At 35.5% G+C, this 24,766-nt stretch overlaps 2 protein-coding genes across 3 annotated transcripts; one reads left to right on the top strand and one right to left on the bottom strand.

Annotated features, from left to right (window-relative positions):
• The first annotated feature begins 647 nt into the window (after positions 1–647).
• Positions 648–18,382, top strand: LOC115974224. Of its 2 annotated transcripts, XM_031094468.1 has the most exons (16): positions 648–1,002; positions 1,949–2,352; positions 2,507–2,732; positions 2,835–3,080; positions 3,167–3,282; positions 4,085–4,183; positions 4,304–4,391; positions 5,037–5,266; positions 6,900–7,084; positions 7,322–7,521; positions 14,532–14,864; positions 14,980–15,081; positions 15,317–15,614; positions 16,355–16,503; positions 16,575–16,859; positions 17,861–18,382. In XM_031094468.1, exons 2-16 carry the CDS (start codon positions 2,054–2,056, stop codon positions 18,068–18,070), a joined length of 3,066 nt encoding a protein of 1,021 aa, XP_030950328.1. In that variant the 5' UTR covers positions 648–1,002; positions 1,949–2,053; the 3' UTR covers positions 18,071–18,382. The 2 variants fall into 2 exon arrangements, with proteins under 2 accessions (XP_030950328.1, XP_030950329.1); XM_031094469.1 differs by lacking the exon at positions 1,949–2,352 and having other exon boundaries at positions 649–1,002.
• Positions 18,383–19,168: 786 nt separating this feature from the next.
• LOC115973795 (nodulation protein H-like) lies at positions 19,169–22,758 on the bottom strand. Its single transcript, XM_031094034.1, has 6 exons — positions 22,542–22,758; positions 20,816–21,054; positions 20,430–20,688; positions 19,855–20,034; positions 19,611–19,763; positions 19,169–19,379 (listed from the first exon to the last, which is right to left on the bottom strand). The coding sequence occupies exons 1-6, from the start codon at positions 22,599–22,601 to the stop codon at positions 19,209–19,211; spliced, it is 1,062 nt and encodes a 353-aa protein (XP_030949894.1). The 5' UTR covers positions 22,602–22,758; the 3' UTR covers positions 19,169–19,208.
• Positions 22,759–24,766: the final 2,008 nt, after the last annotated feature.

Below are 24,766 nucleotides of genomic sequence, written 5' to 3'. Positions count from 1 at the left end.
GCCATTAAGGATGCAATTAACTAATGAAAAAAAAAATTTGAATAAAAATTCTTACATAAAAAATTTATAAGATTTAAAAAAAATTAATTATATAGATTTTTTTTTTTCATGTGAAAATAATATTTTTCTAAGGACAATTGGACAAAAGGACTGAATTGAATAAATTTGAAACTTAAAAGATCTAATTAAATGAAAGTAAAGTTAAATAATAAAATAAATTTCAACCAAACTTAGATAATACAATTTACATTTTAATCGTAGAGTAATTCTTAAGGACTAAACATGTTAAATGATGCTTACTTTCTCATATTTATGATGAAGTTCACTCATTAAATTTATAATGAGTCCATCATAAATATGAGAAGAAAGAATATTATTGAGAGTATCTATAATAAGTATTTCCCTTATTATTTGGCACAATAATTTACCTTTTCATTAATAAAAAAGTAAACTTATTGTCCAAATTGGGCTCAAAGTCAAAAGTCAAGAATTCAATGAATACAAGTAGGTTGGGTATTCATTGAAGAAAAAGCCCGAGGCCACTCTTACGTGTCGTAGACGAACCGCCTCAACAACATTAACTTGGGTTTCAAACTTTGAATAAACCCAAAAAAAAAAAAAAAACAAAAAACAAAACATAAACCTTTCTTTCCTTCCCAATCTCCACAGATCCATGTAATTCTAAATTCTGACACGTCAATATCGTTATAAATAAACAATAATAATTTTTTTTAATTTTTCCTGTAAAAGAGAGGGGGTGGTTATAGGCAAGAGTTTGAAAAAAAAGAAAAGAAAAAAAAGAATATGCCATTGCAATGTGCCCATGTTCCTCAAAAACATTCTCAGATACCAAGTCGCTCTTTTACAACATTAGATAACATAGCGTACCGCAACCCCTTATTTCTTTCTTATAATAATTACATAAATTTCTGCTAGCACATGTTGTGTTATTATTCTCTTCCTTCACTCTCTGTATTCTCTCATCACCGCTCTCTCTTTCAGGTACAATCTCTTTCTCTTTCTTTCTTTGTAATTTTGCTTTTATGTTCTTGTGCTTTATAATTCTTCAATTAACTGTACGTGTCTCTCTCTGTGTTTGTGTTTGTGGCGGTTACTTCGCGGTTAAGAGTTGTGTTAGGGTTTGTACTTGTTTGATTTTTTTTTTTTTTTTTTTGTGTGACTGATTTGAATTCGTTATTTCAACGTAGAAGAACTGCGCAAATTTAGATAAAAATGACTATATATAATGTAAAATGTATGTGTGTGTATATATGTAAGTAGTTAGTATGTATGGTCTCTTTTGTGTTGTGGTGTGCTTTTTGATTTTAATTTGAAGTATTGTGGACATTGCATTTATTGTTTAATAATTGGTTTTAATAAGTTGGAGAACCATATTATGGAACTGGTGGTTTTTTGTTTTACTCGAGATAATTGTGAATTCCAATCAGTATTCACTGTTTGCTTAGACTTAATTTTTTTTGAATTGAAGTTGATGAGATTAATTGATGGAAATAATCACTAATGCTAATTCTTGAAAATTCATTTTGCGTCTAATGTTTTTTGTACTCATGACCTCACCGTCCAACCCATTGTTATGGGAGAAGGAAGTGCGAGTTGAGCTATAACTCGTTGGCAAGCACAGGATTTTTATCTTTTATTTTATTTTTAATTCAAAAAAAAAAAAATTGTTAGATCACAATGTTGAGGAAATGTTGGGTCTTAATGTTGGAGGGATGAGGGTCTGCTTTTACATGCTCGTATCTACCTCAACTAGGAGGGCCATCAGCCTGATTAGAATGTAGTGATTGATATGTCATTTTCTTTTACACATGCAATTTGCTGAACTTGTCTCCTGTCCTGTGTATTTATATGTGTGGCCTTGTCAATGAATGTAATCCATTCAAGTTATTTAATATATATATTTTTAATAATATGAATATGTGCTCAGGATTCTGGAACTTGTTTCTATGGTGGTTTTGGAAATCCCAGAGAGAGTTTTATTTGCAAGGCTTTGAATCAAGTGAAGTGATCCGAATAAGTGCAAGGCTGTTTAATGGGTTCTGATAAGCATTCTGTTGGTTTACTGGAGACACTCAAAATGGAGAGAGTTAGAACAATTTTTACTCCGGCATATCCGTACCCACATGAACATTCACGGCATGCTATAATTGCTGTTGTTATAGGTTGCCTGTTTTTTATCTCATCTGATAACATCCATACTCTTGTAGAGAAGTTGGACAACAATATTAAATGGTGGTCTATGTATGGCTGTTTGCTTGGTTTCTTCTATTTCTTTTCATCTCCATTTATAGGGAAGACTATTAAACCAAGCTATTCTAATTTCAGTCGGTGGTAAGTAGTTTGCTCCTCTCCTATGCTACTGAGTTTGCTTCTCATACTCAGATGCACACATGTGTTTAATATTTATGTATTTCTGTCACTTTTCTAGTACGGTGAACTATAAAATCTAGTGGTGTTAGTAATCTTTGGAAATTTACTTCTGCAGGTACATAGCCTGGATTTTAGTAGCAGCTGTGTATCATCTTCCTAGTTTTCAGTCAATGGGAGTGGATATGAGGATGAATCTGTCAATGTTTTTAACAATATTTGTCTCTTCTATTTTGTTTCTTATTGTATTCCATATTATCTTTTATGGTCTTTGGTACATTGGCCTTGTTTCACGTGTGGCTGGAAAGAGACCAGAGATCTTGACCATTCTTCAAAATTGTGCTGTAAGTTGTGATGATGCTTTTGGTACCTCTGTGTCACATTGCTGGTTATGCCATTACATATAAACCCTGAATATCATGTTTATGCCCTTACTTTTGGTTCAGGTTCTTAGTATAGCCTGCTGTGTTTTTTATAGTCATTGCGGCAACCGTGCTATTTTGAGAGAGAGACCGCTTGAACGGAAAAACTCTAATTGGTTTGCTTTTTGGAAAAAACAAGAGCGAAACACATGGCTTGCAAAGTTCCTCCGTATGAATGAGTTGAAAGACCAGGTCTGCTCATCTTGGTTTGCTCCAGTTGGTTCAGCAAGTGATTATCCACTTTTGTCCAAATGGGTTATCTATGGCGAGGTACATTTAGCATCCACTATAAGTTTTTATGCAAAACCTTTTCTCCCCATTTTTCGTTTGTAATTTTTTTCCCTTCCATTTCTCAGTTAGCTTGCAATGGCTCATGTGTGGGTTCATCGGATGGAATATCTCCCATATACTCACTATGGGCTACATTTATAGGTCTTTACATTGCCAATTATGTAGTGGAAAGGTCAACAGGGTGAGTAGCAAATGTGCAGTTGATTTTATTATTTTACTGTTGTTGGTTGTTCTCTCTTGACATCAGTAGGATTTCTTGTTTTAAAGTATAGGTTTTGATGTCAAGGGTTCTCTTCTGTCTCTATTTCTGCAATTGGATTCTCACTAATAGGAATGTATGAACTGAGTACTTTCTTTCTCTTCTTTTATGTTGTTAACCTTCTGTCCTAATTATCCAATGAAGGTTGTATATAGTTGATTAATGTGAAGGTATCATTGGCCTTTTGTTGTTTTGACGGGGAGGGACTATGTAAGTAATTGCTGTGTGAATTGATGTTATTGTGTTACTGGTCGTAGAGTGGATATCCAGCTACAATCTTGGCTTATAAAGTATTGTAGCTAGGTTTTGGGTAGCATGATAGATAAATTTTGTATCCTTCTTGAGTATCTTATTAAAGTGGGAATCAACCTCTCCAAAACAAATTGAGGGTAAGGCTACCTACCATGACATCTTCCAAACCCCACAAAAGTGGGAGCTTTGTGCACTAGGCACCCTTTTTTATTTTTTTATTTATTATTTTTTTAATATCTTATTATAGATTAAGATTGGCCTGTTGAGGATGAAGTAGAAGAGAGAAATTTTTATAATTATCCAAAGATAAGAGATGTAACACTTTAAGATGGTTTATCATGTTAAATCAATCCTTTTTCTGTTGTACAATCAGTTTAGATAATGCTTATGCTTGATACTTGCTTTTACATCTCTCTCTCATTTTTCCCTCCATTTCCGCTTCAATAATTCATTGATGTCTTACAATGAACAGGTGGGCTCTTGCTCATCCTGTGTCAGTTAAAGAATATGAGAAATTCAAGAAGAAGCAAATGAAGCCTGATTTTTTGGATATGGTTCCTTGGTATTCAGGGTAAGCACTCATTTTTTTCTTCTGCTGCCTCTGCATTGTGGGGGTGAAGGGCGGGGAGGGGTTTGCTGAAGCTGATTTTCAGTTTGTAGTTTTCACCATGCTGATGACTACATGTTGCAGGACATCAGCTGATTTATTCAAGACTGTTTTTGATCTCCTGGTATCAGTAACTGTCTTTCTTGGTCGTTTTGACATGCGTATGATGCAGGTATAAAACCTTATTTATTTATTATTTTATACATTAAGGTTCTGTAATATGTCTTTTTCTTAAGTTACACGTTTTCTTACTCAGTGAATATCCTCTTGAAGTTTGAAAATTCTTATCTATTTTAGGATATGATGTTATCAAATGAAGTACCCATAAGTAGTAATATCATTGTTAGAAATATGGTTAAGTGATTAAATTCCACATTTCCTAATAGTTTAAGTTGGACAATTGGTAATTTAACAATCATTATAATTTTTTATTATTTAAATTTAGAAGTTTATATATATATATATATATATTTTTTTTTTTTTAAATTTCCCATATTTAATTTTTATGAGATGGGGGAAAAATCAGTCATATGATATCATGTTAGAAACTTTGCATATTTGGCAAGTTCCTTTTTTAGTCAATTTCAGTACTTTTCCTGAGTGTTGAGTTGCAGAATAGCCATCTAGATTAGTCATATACTTGTTTTAATTAATTATTTGTAGTAGTTTTTTTTCACCAACCACATGCTAACCTTGTTTCAAGTTAACTCCTTCATATGAGATAATCAAGGAGTGGAGTTTAATTAATAATTATTCCATCTCAATGTTGGTCTTTATGTAATTATGTCTGTTATCCTTCCCTTTCTCTGGTCATTAGGCAGCAATGAGCAAGGTTCAAGATGGAGGAGAACAAGGCGATCTTCTATATGATCATTTAAGTGAAAAGGATGAGATGTGGTTTGACTTCATGGCTGATACTGGTGATGGTGGGAACTCATCGTATGCTGTGGCACGACTACTTGCTCAGCCTTCCATTCGTCTCACTAGAGGTGATTCTGTAGTTACCCTACCACGTGGAAACTTGCTACTTATTGGAGGAGATCTAGCGTGAGTTGAAAACTCTTACTTATGATTCATAACATGATGTGATTACATGTAATTATGCTTATTGGAAATTATAAATTGACACCTATTTATACTCATTAAAAAAAAGTTGACACCAATTTATATAATGCTTGCTGTTGATGTAACCTTTTTGGTCTTGATGATTTGTTAAAGTAAGCAATGAATATCAGAAAATTTGAATCCTATAGTCATTATTACTAAAAAAGAATACTGAAAATGAAAATTCCAAATGATTGTGATTGTTGAACTTTATTTTATTTTTAATTTTTAATTTCAAAATTGGATACCTTAATGTCTATGTTGGGAGCTGAATTGATCTTAAAGGTTGTGATTGGATGAAGAATTTGAGAAATTCTTAGAATTTCCAAATTGAAGGGATTCAAATTGATGGGAATTTTAATCCCATTAATCTAAATCTCTATTGTTTAGACAGTTACAATTAAGAATTTAGAAATTAGAGTAGTATAATCTTTTCAATGATGATGGTAATGATAGTGGCAATGATTTGGTGATGACGGTAGTATGGTGGTGGATGTTATGGCAAGTGGCGTAGGTAGCGACACATGATGGTGGTAGCATTGACAGTGGTGCTGATTGTATTGTTATTAGCAACAACAGTGGTAATGATGTGAAAAGCAATGGTGGGTTGTTTGAGATAATAATGGTGGTAGAAATTTGTACAATGACAGCTTCTTCCACGATTTTTTCTTTTGGGGCTTTGTACATTCCTCCATGGAATTTGAACTTGGGCTATGTATATTTGAAAACCAAGTTCACTCTATTGTTAAAGTAAACAAGGGAAATCAATGTTGGAAATTACAAAATTGCAACCGAGTAAAATCCTACATAAAAATCTCTCATGCAAACACAACATTATTGAAATTCCAACTCTGAAAGTAACTAGACCTAAAAGAACAATCTTCAACACCACTACCACCATTGTTACATGTTTCAACTCACCATAATAGTATCAGCCATACCACTCTGGCCCTATTGCCTTTATCATATGTCTGTACACCACCTCTTAACTGCCACATCAACTCCCTTTTGCCACCACTGCCTCTGCCTACTTTGTAGTGCCAACCACTTTGGCATCAATTTATAAGTGTGCTGGATTTAAGGTTTGTTCTCTTTAGAGCGCAACTCCATGCTGGCTGTTCCTGTTATGTTAGAATTTCTTGGAATGGACTCAATGGTTACTTGCTTAGCATGTTGCAGACCACATATTCTGGTAATTTTAGGATCACCCTTATTGTAACTTTGCTTTCAGCATTTGACATGTAAGTAGACAATTTATGACAATTGCTTCAAATTGATTTTTTTTTTTTTTGGGGGGGGGGGGGGGAAGGTGTTGCTTAAGAGCACTCTAATTTGTATTGGTGCTAAGTGTTTAATTGTCAATGATTGAGTTTGAAAAAAAGAAGGGGAAAAAAAAATCTATAGCAAGGGTAGGAGAAGAATTAATTATTATATGCTAAACTATTCACATTCACACTCAAGTATCTCTAAATGACATCTCCTTCCCTGTAGGGCATGTTCATTCCGTATTGTTGTGTGAGTTCTAATTATATAAAAAAAACAAAGTTGAATATCATATTGTCTGGTTCTATTATAGGTACCCTAATCCGTCAGCATTCACATATGAAAGGCGCTTCTTCCGTCCTTTTGAGTATGCTCTCCAGCCCCCTCTGTGGTATAAGCCAGAGCACGTAGCTGTAAACAAGCCTGAGGTACCTTGTGGGGTGTCTGAACTGAAGCAATATGATGGACCTCAGTGTTTTGTTATTCCTGGAAACCATGGTTTGTATAAATTCTAAGTCTGAGCCTTTTATGATTTACTTTTGTTCCTCCACAAAAGAGAAAAGTTTTTGGAACTGATTTTGTTGTTTTCATTTATGAATTTATTACTGCATTTATTTGATAACATGAACTAGTATCAGCTTTTTAGACCTTGATTTTCCTCATTGAGAAGCCCTTAAACTTTGTAACCATCTAGATTGTCACTATAGTGAAATAATTTTCTCTTTTTGAATGCAGATTGGTTTGATGGTCTTAATACCTTTATAAGGTATATATGTCATAAAAGCTGGTTGGGCGGGTGGTTTATGCCTCAAAAGAAGAGTTATTTTGCTTTGCAACTCCCTAAAAGGTGGTGGGTATTTGGTCTTGATCTAGCACTCCTTGGTGATATTGATGTATACCAATTCAAATTCTTTTCAGAAGTAGTAAAGAACAAGGTATTTCTTCTTTTCATTTTTTGCTATTTTAATACTTTTCTGAAAATATCACAAGTGGATGAGATTGGTGGTGCACCAGCAATCTAACCAGATGGATTCTTACTGCATGAGAGTTGTTTCCATGGTCCCCTTGTTATTGTCTCAATCTTGTTGGGTTGAATCTGATGCCTATAATAAATTTTTTAGAGATGGGCATATTATAACGTGTCCGTTACACATTTTGACAAGCACTATATGGAGTGCATATCGGACTTTTGTCATTGTGTCAAGACATGCCTGCTGTCACCCACTAACAGATTAACTATAGTGGATAGTGAAACACTTAATCTTGCAATGTGGGTCTAAATATATTTGCTTTGAGATGTCTATATTATTGGTCAACCACCCCCCCCCCCCCCCAATCCCTTTTGGGGCCAAAAATTATTAAAAAAGTAGAAGGATTACCGCCTTTTGGGTTTATATTCTTGAAATGGCTGCTTGTGTCAGACTACTCACCTTTACACTTTTGAAGTTAGTGTTTTTTTTATTTTTTTTTTATTTTTTTTTTTATAGGTAATCAGAAAACCTTTATAAATGATAGAAAAAAGAGGAATACAAGTTCATGATGATGAACAACTAGAAAAAAAGAAACAAACAACACAACAAACAGAGGGAAGTCAGGAAACTAAACTAAGGGAGGACAAAAACTCAGAGAGAGAAGAACAATCAATAAAACCCCAACACTGAGACCACTCCAAAAGACTACGGTGGCATAGAAGCTTTAACTCATCCAACGTCTTCTCTTTGTCCTCAAAGGATTGACGATTTTGTTCCAACCACACAATCCACATTAAGCACCCCGGAACCAAGTTCCAAATGTCCGAGTTATGCTTCCCAAGCCACTGGTGGTACCAAGATAACAAACCCGCCACCGATCCTAACATAACCCAAAGAATACCAAAGGTCTGAAGCATAAACGTCCATAGGGAATGGGTAAAAGGACAATGAAGAAGAAGGTGGTTAACCGACTCCCCATCACAGCAACACATACAACACCTATTAGCCAAAGGCCTACCCTTAAGCATTAGATTATCCAAAGTGAGGATCCGACCATGTGCAGCAGTCCACAGAAAGAACGCTACACATTTAGGAATCTTTGGTTTCCAAACACCCTTCCAAGGAAACATAGAGTTCAAAGCACCTCGGATCGCATGATAGTAAGATTGAGTGTCAAACTTACCATCCCCTTTAAGCCGCTAGTAAAGAGTATCTCTCCTATTACCCCGAGAAATACAGGTTTGGATAAGCTGAAGGAGAGAATATGATGCAGCCAACTCCCAATCTTCAAAAGCTCTATAAAACCTTAAATTCCACACTCTAATAGTACTCCCTTTTGGAATCCACAAAACCTCAGATATACAAGCATCTTTAACCGCTGAACACACATAGAGCTCAGGATAGAGATCTTTTAGAGTATTGTCACCAATCCACCTATCATGCTAGAAGCGAATATGAGTGCCTTTACCCATTGCAAACGACAGATGCTTAGGAAAGCTCTCCCACCCTTCATTAATGCTTCACCACACCCATGAGACAACCTGTAAACATTAGTCCTCCACCCCCCTTGACCCTCACCATATTTAGAGAAGATAGCTCGCCGCCAAAGATGGGAAACTTCAAGACCATATCTCCACAGCCATTTCCCTAAAAGAGCTTGATTAAAAGACACCACACTTCTTATCCCCAAACCACCCGTCTCAACGGGTAAAAACATCTTTTCGCAAGCCATCAAAGGATATTTGAAACACCCCTCAGAAGACCCTCAAAGGAAATTCCTTTGAATACTTTCCAATCTAGCCGCCACAGTTTTAGGAGTAGTAAAAAGAGATAAAAAGTACATTGGGAGGCTTGAGAGAGTACTCTTTAGTAACATGAGCCTACCACCCTTAGATAAATAGAGACGCTTCCACCCAGAAAGCTTGTTCTGCGTTTTTTCCAAAATAGGATTCCAAATCGAGGCTGTCTTAAAAGAAGTTCCCAATGACATCCCCAAATATTTCATAGGCAAACTGCCCACTTTATAATGGAGAATATTAGCCAGAGCATCTAGATTATTCACCTCTCCAACAGGGACAATCTCACTTTTCCCTACATTGACCTTCAAACCCGTAAAAGCCTGAAAACAAGACCACCAACCTTATGGACAACATCTGTTTCCTAGAGGCATTACAGAATAAGATAGTGTTATCAGCAAATAACAGATGGGAAATACTCACACCAACAGAGTTCCCAACTCCCACATGAAAACCTCGAATAAGATTACATTCCTTTGTCTTCTTTAAGAGTCTACTTAAAACCTCCATTACCGAAAGAAACAAAAGCGGGGATAGTGGGTCCCTTTGTCTCAACCCACAGAGCTACCAAAAAAACCTTTAGGGGAACCATTAACTAGGACTGAAAAACGGACAGACGAAATGCAAGCCTTAACCCACCCCTTCCATTTCAACCTAAAACCCATCCGGTCCAACAAATAAAACAAGGCCTCCCAGTTCACGTGGTCGTAAGCTTTTTCAATATCCAGCTTGCAAGCCACACTCAGAATTCTGCTCTTCAACTTGCTATCCAGGCATTCATTTGCAATAAGCACTGAATCCATAATCTGCCTTCCGCCAACAAACGAATTTTGAGTCTCAGAGATGAACTTATCCAAAACCACCCTCAACTTGTTAGCCAACACCTTGGACAGCAGCTTGTACACACTACCCACCAAACTAATGGGGCAAAAGTCCTTGATGTTAACGGCATTACACTTCTTAGGAATTAAAGTGAGGAAAGAAGCATTCATAGACTGCTTAAACACAAAGTGCTGATGAAAATTATCAAAAAAATCCATTACATCCTTTTCTACAACCCTCCAACATTTCTGAAAGAAAGCTATGGTGAAACCATCAGGATTCATGACTAGGGGCTTTATCACCCTCCATCTCCCTTAATACTTGGATGACTTCCTCCTTTGTGAACTCCTTCTCTAAGGATAACCGCTCATCCTCTTCAATACAATCAAAATCTAACCCATCCATAGTAGGACGCCCCACCTTGGTTTCCTTATACAACCCTTGATAAAAGAGAACTATCTGAGAGCGCACATCAGACTCATCCTCATAAAGAACACTATCCACCTCAATCCTTTTAATTTGATTAGCCTTTCTATGAGAGTTTGCTAATCTATGAAAAAACCGAGTATTATTATCGCCCTCCTTTACAAACAAGGCCTGAGACTTTTGCCTCTAGGAAGTCTCCTCAAGAGAAGCCAACTGTTCTATGTCTCCTTTGAGTTGAAGACGCCGAATCTGTTCCTCATTTGAAAGACCCACTAACTCCTTTCTTGCATCTAAACCCAGCAACTCAGTCAGCTTGTTCTTCTTTCTAAAAGCCAAATCACCAAACTCCTCCTTGTTCCACTTTTTTAAGTCTGCTTTCAGAGCCTTCAATTTTTGAGCCAAGATGAAACTTGGAGAGCCCTCAAATCTATAACCATCCCACCATTGCTTAACTCTATCAACAAAACCCTCAGTTTTCAACCACATGTTTTTAAATTTAAAGGCACTTCGACCACGACAAACAACTCCAGCTTCCAACAGAAGAGGGCATTGGTCTGAAAGAACACGAGGAAGCACCTGTTGGGATACATTCTCAAAGTGCTTCTCCCAATCAAGAGAAACCAAAGCTCTGTCAATTCTTGACATAGAGGGAAGACCAGAATCTTTAAACCAAGTGAAGGAGGCCCCCTCTAAAGGTAAATCAACTAAAGAATTATTCTCTATAAAATTCGAGAATGCAAACATAGTAGGGCTAAAAGACTCACAGCCAAGCCTCTCACTTGGGTATTTGATAATATTAAAATCACCTACTAGACACCATGCCATGGGCCACCTAGCATGCACCTAAGATAATTCCTCCCACAAAGTAGACCGCTGTCCATTGTCATTAGGGCCATACACACCTGTACAAACCCAAACAAAGTCATCTCCCACTCCTCTCAATAAACACTGACAGAAAATTGTCCAGCAATAACATCCAACTTGTCAAAAACCCTCTTATCCCAAATCAACAAGACCCCACCCGAAGACTACACGGCATCCAAAACAGCCCAATCAATGTAAGGACTACCCCATAAACTCCGAACGAAAGCAATGTCAATAGAAGATACTTTCATTTCTTGAAAACAAACAATATCACACTTCCACTCTTTTAAAAGATTCATACAAACCTCTCTCTTCCGGGGATTGTTAAGCACCCTTACATTCTAAGAAAGAAGTCGTAGAGTCATTTAAAACTACAAACAACCCCCAAATCAGTCGAAGAAGCTCTGCTCCTACTCTTAGAAGCGACACCATCATAATTAACAAAAGAAATAAGGCCCTTAAGCTCCCTTAGGCCTCGTGACCCTGAGTTTGCAGGTCGCTTAGACACCCCATCGTCATTCACTTTGAGACATTCCTGTTCCAGGATATGAAAAAGAGCCAAACATTGAGCTTCATGTTTCACAATAGGGAACCCACCATTTTACAGAATTTTTTCATCAACTTGGACACCCAAACCGAGGGTGGACCAGATTCAGTCACCTGTGTTCGCTCCTCGACAGAATCCTGAACCAGCAAACCCACACTGAGATCATTAGGTACCCACTGAGACAAAGGTTCACAATCCAACACACAATTATCTTTCTCTCCACTGCCACAACCACTGTCAAACACCCCACTGGACTCCCATGGTAGTATGAGAAGCCCAGAATTTGACTGATATTCCCCAACTGAATCCACCTCTTCTACATGAGCTTCCCCTTCCCCAAACTTAGCTTCTGTCCCATCACCCAAGTCTGAAAGAGGATACAATTTATTTAGCACCACTGGCTCACTCCCTGCCATTTCCAACCCAGAGTCCCGAGAACCAACACCTTGAGTCACCTCGACACTGGGGCTCGTGGACCCAGAAAAAGCCATGCTGGCGTCGAACTTAATATCTGAGCTACAACGGGACTCCAATTCTTTTCCGGTCACTGGGTCACCACAAACACTCATCGTCGTCGTCTCATCACCCCTTGAGCTTGCGCCCTCTTGTCCCTCTAACGGAAGTGGGACCTCCAATGGCTTCTGACCTTGAGACCCCAGTACTTGGGCATCGTGATCAGACTTCTCTGACAGTGGGCTGGGTTTACCAGCGTTGGGCTTTGGCGAGGCATCCAAACTGATTTAGGCTTAGCTGAAATAAAAGGGCTAGGGGGAATAAACTTAGGTCCACTGGGCTTTATAGGTTTTAAAGGTTTTGGGCCCACTTCATTAACCTCAGACCACACTATAGCCCATTTCCCATCTAACCCACGCTCCAAACGCAGAAAAAGATCCAAGGACAGCTCAGAACTCAACCCGTCACTTTCAATTTCTTAACGTTGATAAAATCTTCGCCCTGAGAAGCTCCCTCTGTCCTAGAGTACTTACCTTGCAGGAATCACAGTTATCTCGGTTGAGATCTGACAAAAGCTTCGCCCCAACCAATGCAGATTTCTTCTTTCCTTCATCTCCTCCGCCCCGGGTGTTTTTCCGTTTCCCCGTCACCACTGACGCATAGGAAGTTGAGGCTTCTCTTTTGGGAATACCTGTGGTTACTTTGCCTTTAATTTTTGCACCGCCGTGATTATGAGGTCTGTCAACCACCAGGCCTCAAACTGGTGCAGAGTCTCAATTGGTGCAGGCATTGGTATTTATGCACGACCAAATCCTTTTTCTCATTTTGAAATAGCTAATTTTATATATATCCGGAAGTCATGTAATTTTATGATGCTACTACTAACTAGTGTACATCCTTGTGTTTCCACTTTATCATAATATTTGAGCGACATGGGACAAAGCATAAGATTGTGACACAAAAATAGAATAACAGGAAAATAAAGGATAGATAACCTTGGAGTCAACACTTAGGTTTGCCTTGAATCAGCACAAAGCAAGAGAAAGCCTCTAGGAGTCAGCACTTAGGATTGGTTTGAGTGGGCTCCAGACCATTGGGAAAATTTCAATAGAAATTTTATTAATCAAAATAACCCCCTCCACCAAAGGAGTACAATACTTTGTTTATAAGACTACTAAACCCTAATTTTAATTGAAGTAGGAAATTCTAATACTAAATAACTTGGGATCTCTCAATTATTGAATTACAAAAAATAACTTTGACTTTAAACAAAATACTAATAAACCCAATCAACCACTAGGGCCTGGAATAAAATACAATTGATTTGCAAAATTAAATAAGTTTAAATTAAAATGAATCTTTGCTTGTGCTTCCTGCATCATTGAGTGTTCCAATGTTAATGCTCTTTCTGCTTGTGACTTTTCCCTTTTGAACTGTCCACCTTTGAAGTAATTTTATCATGGCCTGCTCCATATTTTCTTTCTGCATTTGCTTTCTGGCAGAAGGCAAGGCGCTTGTGATGCCTTATGTAATAAGGGACTTAACCAGAGCTTTTCAGTGGAAAGCACTTCTTTTACTAAATGGCGTAGATTGCTTCTATCCTCTGTGTGCACTCAATAGGCATTTACTTATCTGCTATGATGCCTTGGACAGTTTCATATTGAAATCTTGCTTGCTGGACATGGTGCTCATGTCAACCCCTGTTCAGGGTTTGCCTGGACAATAATAAATACTCAAGAAAAGTTTTAAGTGTTATGCAAAATTTTTAAGAAACTAATGCATGATCACTGTTCAAATTGCCGTACAAATGATTGTGCTTATGCACAGAAATTGGTAATCAAATATATGTGATTATACATGTTTATTATTATCAATGGTCAGAACACAGATACATAGCCTGGTCCATATGTTGAGATTTATATGGAAATTGTCATGTTCGACACAATCTTTTTTTAAAGATGACACTTGTGTCCATGTCCATATATTCTATGCTGATAATTTTTTTACTTATATAAACATTTTTCCTGGTTGACCCTAACATTGTTTACTCACCTTGTTTGATCAAGGTTGGTGATGAGGACTCTGTGATCATTATGACACATGAACCAAGTTGGCTTATTGATTGGTATTGGGATGATGTGTCTGGGAAGAATATCTCGCACCTGATATCTGATTATTTGAAAGGAAGGTGCAAGCTTCGAATGGCTGGGGACCTGCATCACTATATGCGCCATTCCTCTGTTAAATCAGATGGGCCAGTTCATGTGCCACACCTACTAGTAAATGGTTGTGGTGGGGCATTTCTGCATCCCACTCATGTTTTTAGTAAATTTAAAAAATTTCAAGGAGTTTCTTATGAGTGCAAGGCTGCATATCCTTCGTATGTCGATTCAAGCAGGGTAAATGTGGAACATATTTTTTTGTGCTTTCATTTCCTGGATAAGACCAAGTTCAAAATTTTATCATTCTCCTTTTAATTGTTGGTGCACTAATATATTTCTTATTTTTATGCAGATTGCACTGGGAAATATTTTGAAGTTTCGGAAGAAGAATTGGCAATTTGATTTTATTGGTGGCATTATATACTTTATATTGGTCTTTTCTATGTTCCCACAGGTGGGTTTCTGTTAAGTTCTGTGTGTATATTCATCTATGGTAGTTATCTAGATAGCATCTTTGAACAGAGATGAGTACGGAATTTTCTCCCCCCACACAATCTCTCTTGAAAGAGCTTGTACCTTGTTGGCTTTCTCGTCTCCCTCCTTGTGTGCAAGCAGTTAATTTAGTTGCTTATAACATGGCAAATTTTACTGTGTTACTGAGAGGTGACATTTTTTTTCTCTTTTTCTAGTGCAAGCTCGATCACATCTTGCAAGAGCGTTCATTTTCAGGTCACTTGAGGAGCTTCATTGGCACAGTGTGGAGTGCTTTTATATACATGCTGGAACATTCTTATGTATCTTTAGCAGGTGCTCTGCTATTGCTAATTGTAGCAATCACATTTGTACCCCCCAAAGTGTCTCGGAAGAAAAGGGTAATAATCGGAGTTCTTCATGTTTCTGCTCACTTGGCTTCAGCTTTAATTCTTATGTTGCTGTTGGAACTGGGTGTTGAGACGTGTGTCCAGCATAAACTACTAGCAACCTCAGGTGACTTTTTTTTTTCCTGTCATGTGTTACTTAGAAATTTGCTTGTTTCATATATATATTTTTTTGGTAAGGTCTAGAAGCATTTCCAGCTTATATTACAAGCAGCAGCAAAATTCATTATTAATTTTATATGTTCTGTATGGAGATGAGGAAAGTTTATTATATTAATATCATTATTAGTTTTCTTCTTAGTAATTTACACACCTACCTAGTGGGTCTTGAACCAATGACGGATGACCTTATCCTTCACCCATTCTTATGGTCAGAGGAGCTGCTGGTTAAGTTAGAGCTCATTGGCTTATCATTATTTGTATGATATGGATTCCTATGCATATGACAAGTTTGGAGCTTGACATTTGTGTCATGACTGCAAGAATCTAGATTTCAATTTTTTTTTACTCACTACATGTTTGGTCCTCCAACAATGGGGGTAGTTTCAATTTTGTTCCTCAACTTTCAAAACCAAGTCAATTTTATCGTTAGTCAACTTTTTGAGGATAAAATTGACTTGATTTTGAAGTTGAGCAATGAAATTGACAATTAATATTGAGAGACCTTTATAGAAAGTTGAAGGATGAAATTGAAACTCTTGACAAATTTAATGAAATAGAAATTTTAGTTTGGCTATTTAAATTTAATTATTGGTACAACAATAGTAACAAAAACAGTGTTATGATTGAGAATTACAGTGACTGATGTGGTTTAACGTGTTGATAATATCAAATTTTTTTTCATCCCAGGTTATCACACTTTATATCAGTGGTACCGCACGGTGGAAAGTGAGCACTTTCCAGATCCAACTGGCCTTCGAGCTCGTATAGAACAATGGACCTATGGCCTTTATCCAGCATGTATCAAGTATCTCATGTCTGCATTTGATATTCCAGAGGTAAGAGAATCTTTTGCGTGTTCCCGAAATGTGCTTCATATTCATCTATATTAATGGAGAAGTATAATTAGGTCATGGCTGTAACACGGAGCAACCTATGCAAGAATGGAATAGACTCACTCTCTCGAGCCGGTGCTTATGTATACTATGCTTCAGTCTTCCTTTACTTTTGGGTCTTCTCAACCCCTGTGGTTTCCTTGGTGTTTGGAAGCTACTTATACATCTGCATAAACTGGCTTCACATACACTTCGATGAAGCCTTCTCCTCTTTAAGAATTGCAAATTATAAAGCATTCACTCGTTTCCATATCAAGTCTGATGGTGATCTTGAAGTTTTCACCCTTGCTGTTGATAAGGTGAGTAAATCATTAAGTACCTTTGATGTGATGATTTTTTTCTCCACTGACTCGTTACTTTATTCCCCACTCCCTCCAATGAACTAGGATTGGAATTGCATTATATTCCAGATCACCAGCATTACAATGTTATTTTCTACTTGCTCTACCTGATGAAGTCTTTCTTACAGTCAGCCCTGTGCTTGATGTAGGAACCAAGGTCTAGAGCTAATAATTAGGTGATAATGGTTAGGGCTTTTCATCTAGTGTACCTGATTGTGGACCTTATAAGACCTGCCTCTCCCCTTTATTCTTATATTAATTTTCTTTTAATAAACTAAGCTACTATCCCGCTTTTTGTTATGATTAGCCCAAAAACTGTTCTTATTAAAGTAGAAGGATAGCTCTTGCAATTTATAAGCAAACTTCTTGTCTTCTATTTTAAAACAATGTTATGGCATTCATGTTTTGACTGAGTAAGATAATTATAATTGCCCTTAGAGCTTAGCATCTTACAGCAATCAGCAAGACATCCATTATCAGCATATTCTGTGATTTTAGAGAAATTAACCAATCAAGTGAATCAAAATGTGTCAAGTGATGTCAATGGATCTTAAACTAGAGAGTGGTTTCCTTTTAAAATTGTTTTGTAAGTCCCGGCCCCTGAGCATGAGCAGAAACTGCTTAGCCTGCAGGGATGATTGCCCTTGAATTACCTGACAACTGGTTCTAGTGGGTGGGGTCAATTGTTCGTAGGTTTTACTGGCTAGAAGCAAGTCCAAAGGGCTTTTTTTAGAAAGGTTCTCTACGTTAAAAAAAAATTGGTTTGTAAGACTTCCAAGCTGGACATATTTGTGATGATAATTGAGAAATTGAAGTTTGAAGAACACTTTGTAAAGAAACATTATATTACTGAATATTTTATAGTTCAATATTAATACTGTCGAATGCAACGACTACACATTCTCGGGAACACTTGGAAGTTGTCTAACCCTTATTACAAACGCTTTTTTGACAAGCAGGTCCCAAAGGAATGGAAGCTGGACCCTGATTGGGAAGCGGAGTCAAAAGAACCTCGGCAGTTTAGCCACCTTAATAAGTTCCCCAGCAAATGGAGTGCAGCTGCTACTCATCAAGACCCACTTCATACTGTTAAGATTGTTGATCAATTTGTTATACAGAAAACTGATAAATCTGATATTGGATCAAGTAATGGGTCAGTCAATCAGTGACCTGTGCTTCTCAATTGTAATATTAATGTAGTCCTAGGAAGCAATGGAAAAAAAAAAAAAAAAATCAAAAAAAGAGGAAAAAGAAAAATTTAATGTTATACTTCTTGAGGTTCTATTTTCCAGCTGTCTGCTGCCTATATATAGGGCGCTAAGTGCTATTAGATCTGTCTCACATGGACCCCAAGTGTTCTTAGGACTCAGATTAGGTGTCTAGCTAACTAGTATTTAGTATTTACTAAATAGGTTTCTTTCTAGATTGTTGTATAGTAAAATATGCGATGGTTATTAAGATCACAGGTTGCTTTTAAATTATTTTATTTTATTTTAAAAATTGGTCAGGACTTGGTATTGTGAATGCCCTTGAAGGCTAACATTGGAAAGATCTGGTTGCTTTCATATAAAATAGATGTCCGATATTTTCGTTTGCCACATAAATTGTATTCTACTTTTTCTATTCTACACAACCTTTAAAAAAAAAAGAAAAAACTTACATTAGATTACCTATTTTACATTTTATTTTATTTTATTTTATTTTAATAATCATTTTCATTCTTTTTTTATTATCATCTTCATAGAGAGAGAGAGCTTGGTGAGAAAAAGAGGTGTGAGAAAAAAAATTATAATAATGAAATACAAAGCTAATCATGTAAAAATTTATCTATCTTTAACTTGACTAATACTGGTGATTTCGAAGTTATTAGTGTAACATTGAGCATTTTTTCAGCCCCAAAAAGGAAAAAGTTTCAAATAATCATTCGTTTTTCCCAGCAATGGGTCACGGTGGTTCTAAAATTTTCTGCTGGAGAGTAATGCAAAATAATAGTAAGCCACATTCTGAATTCCTTGAGTTTCTTCACAAGGGAAAAAAAACTGATTCTTGCTGTGAATTGTCCATTAATTCCTCTGGTTTATCTACAAGTATGCTGCAAACGGACAAAATCTTGCAAATTTGCATTAACAAGATAAACATTCTAAAAAGAGGTACACCAATTAACAGAACCAAAAAGACTTTAGGATCTACAAGGTTCAGTGTGCTTTCTTGCTATAGCCAAAATTGTTTGTGATAAATAATGACAAACTTTGATTTGCCGAGTTGTAATCTACAAAATATCTAGTGCTGTTTGGAAGACTACCTACGTTAGTTTTCATAGAGGAATCTCTCATATGCTGTCCCTTCCAATGCTTCTCGGACAGCTTCCCAGTTTTGAATTTGCATCGACAAGGGGGCTGTGTGTATCTTAACTTGACTGCTCGAAAGCTCTCTGTATGGCAACCTTAGAAATTCTTGGACCTCCTTAAAGTTAAGGTTCTGCGCAGAGTGAAAGACATATATAGACATTACAATTTGACATAGGTAAAGGGAAGTGCCAATCATAAGTTTGCTCGTAAATAAGCTAACTATGCCGTCAATAGTGTTGTAGTTTAACTAACACTTTATGATATTTTCAACTTAGTCATTTAGGGTTCTCCTTCTGCCATATTGTTGAAACTATCAAATTATAAAAAATAAAAAATAAAAAATAAAAAATAAAAAGCTAACCGTGCGGTTGATAAGATCCTCGTAGTAGAGAACCATGTGGCGGGTTCTCTTAAAGAAATCTATAGTCTCGGCAGTTTCCTCTGCTTCTTGTCGTAGCTCGGATAAAAGTAATGTTGCATTGATTGTTGGCTTGTATTTTGCTAGTATACGAGCCTGCAATCCATATAACTGTGAGATTAATTATCACTTGAAAGGTGAAACTCACATCCATGTGTTTTGTTTATGTAGAAAGAGAGAGAGAGACCTCCATTCGCGAATAAACATGAGATTGGTGGGTTCCATTGAGTGACCTAGCATCTTTGTCATGGGAGTTTGCAAGCACAGAGATCATCCTGCGCAGTATATTCTTTCTAAAAAGGAATATTGATGAAATTCCTCTCTTCTTAAAGTACTTCAGTATTTGTCTGCGATGCCGGTAAAAACCCTGCCAAGTATTAAGCGAATTAGTAGATATATGCAACAAACAATTTGCCGCAATTGACTTTGACATTTTTCATTTCGGTTGATATGACTTGTTTTTTTAATAGCAACATCAATTTTACTCTAGTCTATTACAGACATGCACCCATCAAAAAAAAACTTTGTAAGCAATTGGAAATTTTTTTTTTTGAAAAATATTATCTTCCTAAACTTATTGAATAGGAAGAATTTAAGTCAATGTTTTGGCTTGTGATATAAGTGTTTTTTGCTGGAAATTACTTTAAAAATGACAAAACAAAAATAAAGAGATTAAGCTACAAAGAACTTATGTTATATTGAACAAAATATTTATACCCTAAGTACTTCAATCTGTAATCCAACTTCTACTATGCTATTCACCTGATTAATCATCCATTTGAACCCAACCGCAGCTGTGCACTCATTCTTGGAAGCACTATTGAACCAGTCAAGTCTATAAACTTTATTCATTGTCTTCACAATAGTAGTGATATTATTCCTTCTCTCTCTAGGTGTAAAAACTTCTCCATTGGAGGTTACATTAATATGACTATTTAATAATGTCTCAAACCAGCCACTCCCGGTTCTTTGCAATGACAAAATGGCAAAGAACCGGACCGGATTGCATGCACATTCCCCCCTGTAAAAGAATAAATCCAATAATATTATATATGTTTGACAAATCTAAATTGAAAAATTTACAATTATCGAAGATAAAGTGCATGTGTAACTTATCAATAATTAAAAAAAAAAGACTTTATGGGTACCTGTCATATGTTTTGGGTTTGGGATAATGCACATAGGGAATCTCAGATGGTTTAACATTTGTAGCATTACACTGCTGGTCCATCACTTTAATGTTTAGCAATTCGGCTATTTTATAGGTGCTTATTTGGATTGAATAGATTGAGCAAATGTAGACTCCACAAGCCATGCCAAAAAGGAGAATTACCATCATCCTCAATATCAATGGAGGTTTCTTAGGAGGCCTTATGACCTCTCTATCCTGTAATTTATGGATTACCAAGATGTTACTCAATAATAGATAGAGGTTACAACATAACAACAAGCTTATGAATTAGTAATTGGAAGAAAACAAGAAAACAAGAACAGATATGATATAGGTAACAAGAATCGTAGAAAACATTACACTTGGCAAGCTAGCTTACTGTGGCTTCCATCTAAAAATTTCCAGAAAAGGATAAAAAAAGATGAAAGAAAAGTATGATTTTAAATGGATTCTGGGTTTCATTCTATTTGCACACGCTGAGAAAAATAAGGCAAAAGAAATGACCAGAGTCGGGCTTTTGCTTGAAAAAATCAGATCAAGGCAAGCATATTCTTTTACTGATATTGGAAAAAAAGAAAAAAGAAATATGGTTGAGGCATCATTAAGTCTATAATCTAATTCGTGATGTTATACTGTTAGACTTCAAGTCTTTCGGATAATAAATATTGCTACAATATGAGTCTAAAGGCTTTTTAGCGAAATGAAGAGAGAAGTAAAATTTGACACGTACCTAATTGCTCAGAAAAATGGCACCCATGATTGCTAAATTTGCAAAAGAGAGGAGAAAGAAAATGGAATTGAAATTTGGCATCCATATTACAGAATTCAATTCCAATTCCCAAAGCTTCCCGAGCTTTAAAAAACTAGTTTCCAATGTTACCATTTTACTATTAGTTAACCGGTTAGTTAACGGGTTTTGATGTTTGATATCATTTTTATTGGAAATGAAAAAAGTTGTCAAAACATTAATTTTTTTTTCTATATAAACATTTTTTAAATGAATTATTAAGCATTACTTTAAGGGCATTTGTTAGCATTTCTCTTTATTTAAAAGATAAGTTTTTGTTTCTTTTAAAAACTAACATTAAAGCTAACATTAGAAACTAGTTCTCAAGAAAAGCTTTAGGAATTGGGATTGAATTCGGTAATGTGGCGAATTTCAACTTCTTTTTTTCTGTCTCCTGTATCCTATGCCAACATCTCTCTTCATTTAGCTGAAAGATTTAGCACAAAAAACATAAAGCCTATAAATTAATTCAGATTTTAACAATATTTACCTTAAAAACTCTCCTTTCTTCGCGGTTTATGTTTTGAGATGAGCCCAAAAGTAATAATCTTTGGAAAGTTGATAAATGCATGTAAAAGAATATATATATATATATATTTATATATTCCAGCGTGGAGTGTATGTAGCACCTAGCATTTTTTTTCCCCTTCAAATTCCTAGTTTAAAGAATTATCAACAAGCTATGTATATATCTTTTTTATTTTTATACAATATAAAAATTTTATTCTACCCTAATTTAAGGGTATATGTATGTAAACATTTTTCCTAAAAACTTGAATTCTGGTTTTTAACCTCATTTCACAAGAACTTTGTACTTGTAAAGGGACCATTAAACCAAAATAATTGGTGTCTGAAATATGGGTCAATAGGGTACCAAAATAATTTCTGTAATTAAACTAAATGTATACAAACTTACAAAGTTGTTAACTTCCAGCAATCTTCCTTGCCTCTCTTTATCTTCAATACGTCTCTTCATTTTCTTTTCTATTGATCACTCCTGATCTACATGCAGGTAACAGTGTTCTCTCTATCTCAAGAATTTCCTTTTGAACTTGTTGAGCCTGTATGTTCGTTAATCTGATTTGGTTGCTTTTTGATTCGAGCAATTAATGCTTCTGTCTACGTGATCTAGTTCCGATCTTCCATGTGATTTCATTATGTGAACCTTTTATAAATCAAACATGTATGCTTGTTTCTCTCTCTCTCAATTGTGGAATCCATTGTTATTTTCTTCGTTAAAAGAATTCTCATTGCTGTTATATATAGTATTTATTTATATTTAGTTAAATTGTACACTTGTCACTCAACATTTCACCTCTGTTCTAAAGTCATTTTTAGACTTTAAAATATTTAAAAGATGTACTAAATCTCATTTATAGGATTAAAAAAATGCTAAAATAGCAAAAGAAATCCATGAGAATATGTCCCCTAAAATAGCAAACGAAATCCATGAGATTATGTCACCTTAAAAAATAAAAAAAGACTATTTAATAATGTCTCAAACCAGCCACTCCCGGATCTTTGCATTGACAATATAGCAAAGAACCCAGACCGGATTGCATGCACATTTGACATGACTCCCTGTAAAAGAACAAAGCCAATATTATATATATATGCTTGACAAATCTAAATGAGAAATTTACAATTAACTAAGATGGCATGTGTAACATATCAATAAAAAAAATAAAAAAATAAAAAAAAAACTTTATTGGGTACCTGTTACATGTTTTGGGTTTTGGATAATGCACATATGGTGCTTATTTGACCGGCCCATCACTTTAATGTTTAGCAATTTGACTTTTTTATGGGTGCTTATTTGATTTAAATAGATTGAGCAAATATAGACTCCACAAACCATGACAAAAAGGAGAATTACCAATATCAATGGAGATTTCTTAGGAGGCTTTATGACTAGTGTGTCCTGTAATTTATGGATTACCAAGATGTTACTCAATAATAGATAGAGGTTCAACAAAAGAACAAGCTTTTGAATTAGTAATGGGAAGAAAACAAGAAGACATACGATATAGGTAACAAGAATTGTAGAAAACATTACTATAATGGCAATAGGAGCTTACCGTGACTTCCATCTAAAAGTTTCCAGAAAAGGAAAAAAAAATGAAAGAAAAGTACGATTTTTAAGGGGTTTTGGGTTTCATTCTATTTGTATATGCTAAGAAAAATAAGGCAAAAGAAATGGTCAGAGTCGGGCTTATATATGTGTAAACACAAAAAATTTTCAATTGCAGAAAATTAAACAATTGAAAAGAAATATGATTTGTAAATATAAATTTGTATTGATGAATAATGAGTACAATCTCTATTTCAATTTTTTTACAAAAGAATACCCTCTGATTCTATTTTTTTTGAACTTGACTCGAACAATAAATCTTTTTTATTTTAGTTGGAAGATGGATTGATCGGTCTTCACAATAAATCTCTAGTTTTGAACTTATTAGAGATCTATTGTCCTTCAAGTTCTTCAAGCCCTTCGAAAGTTCTTCAAGTTCCTCAAAGATTCTTCAGGTTCTTCAAAGATTCTTGAGATAGAATTTCCTCAGAGCTTAGGCCTCTTGAAAACTTGGTGTTCAAAATGAGTGGGGATGTCCTCTATCTATAGTGGTTTCAGAGGATAAACTCCACTTTGAATTGATATACTTGAAAAGATGTAGTAGACTCTTAATTGGCCCAAATTCTTCTTAGAGATAATTATCTCAATTTATCTATTTTAATAAAGATCATATTTTGATAAAGATAATAATCAACAAAGATAAATAATTATCTCTATTTAATTTATTTTAATAAAGATAATTATCTATCAATTTTGAATAAAAAATTTATCTTTATTTTTATTTATTTATTTTAATAAAGATAATTATCCATAAATTTTGAATAGGAAATTTATCTTTATCTTGTGGGCCAAATGACACATTATAAATTTTGATATGCCAATGTGATGTCAATTTGGATGACACATGTTGATAGGCCCAATAAATGCCATTGTCTAGACGAGCCCATCAAGTATCATTGTCCACCCAGACCCAGTATTGACTATGGTAGAAGAGCCATAAAAAGGAACATTCAATATCTCAGATGGTTACGAATTAGCCAAGAGGACCGTTGAGAGACCCATCATATCCC

Source organism: Quercus lobata, chromosome 2 (assembly GCF_001633185.2).
Source record: "Quercus lobata isolate SW786 chromosome 2, ValleyOak3.0 Primary Assembly, whole genome shotgun sequence".
NCBI lineage: Eukaryota > Viridiplantae > Streptophyta > Magnoliopsida > Fagales > Fagaceae > Quercus > Quercus lobata.
The sequence above is the reverse complement of the archived record's forward strand: the minus strand, read 5'-3'. Positions and strand labels throughout refer to the sequence as shown.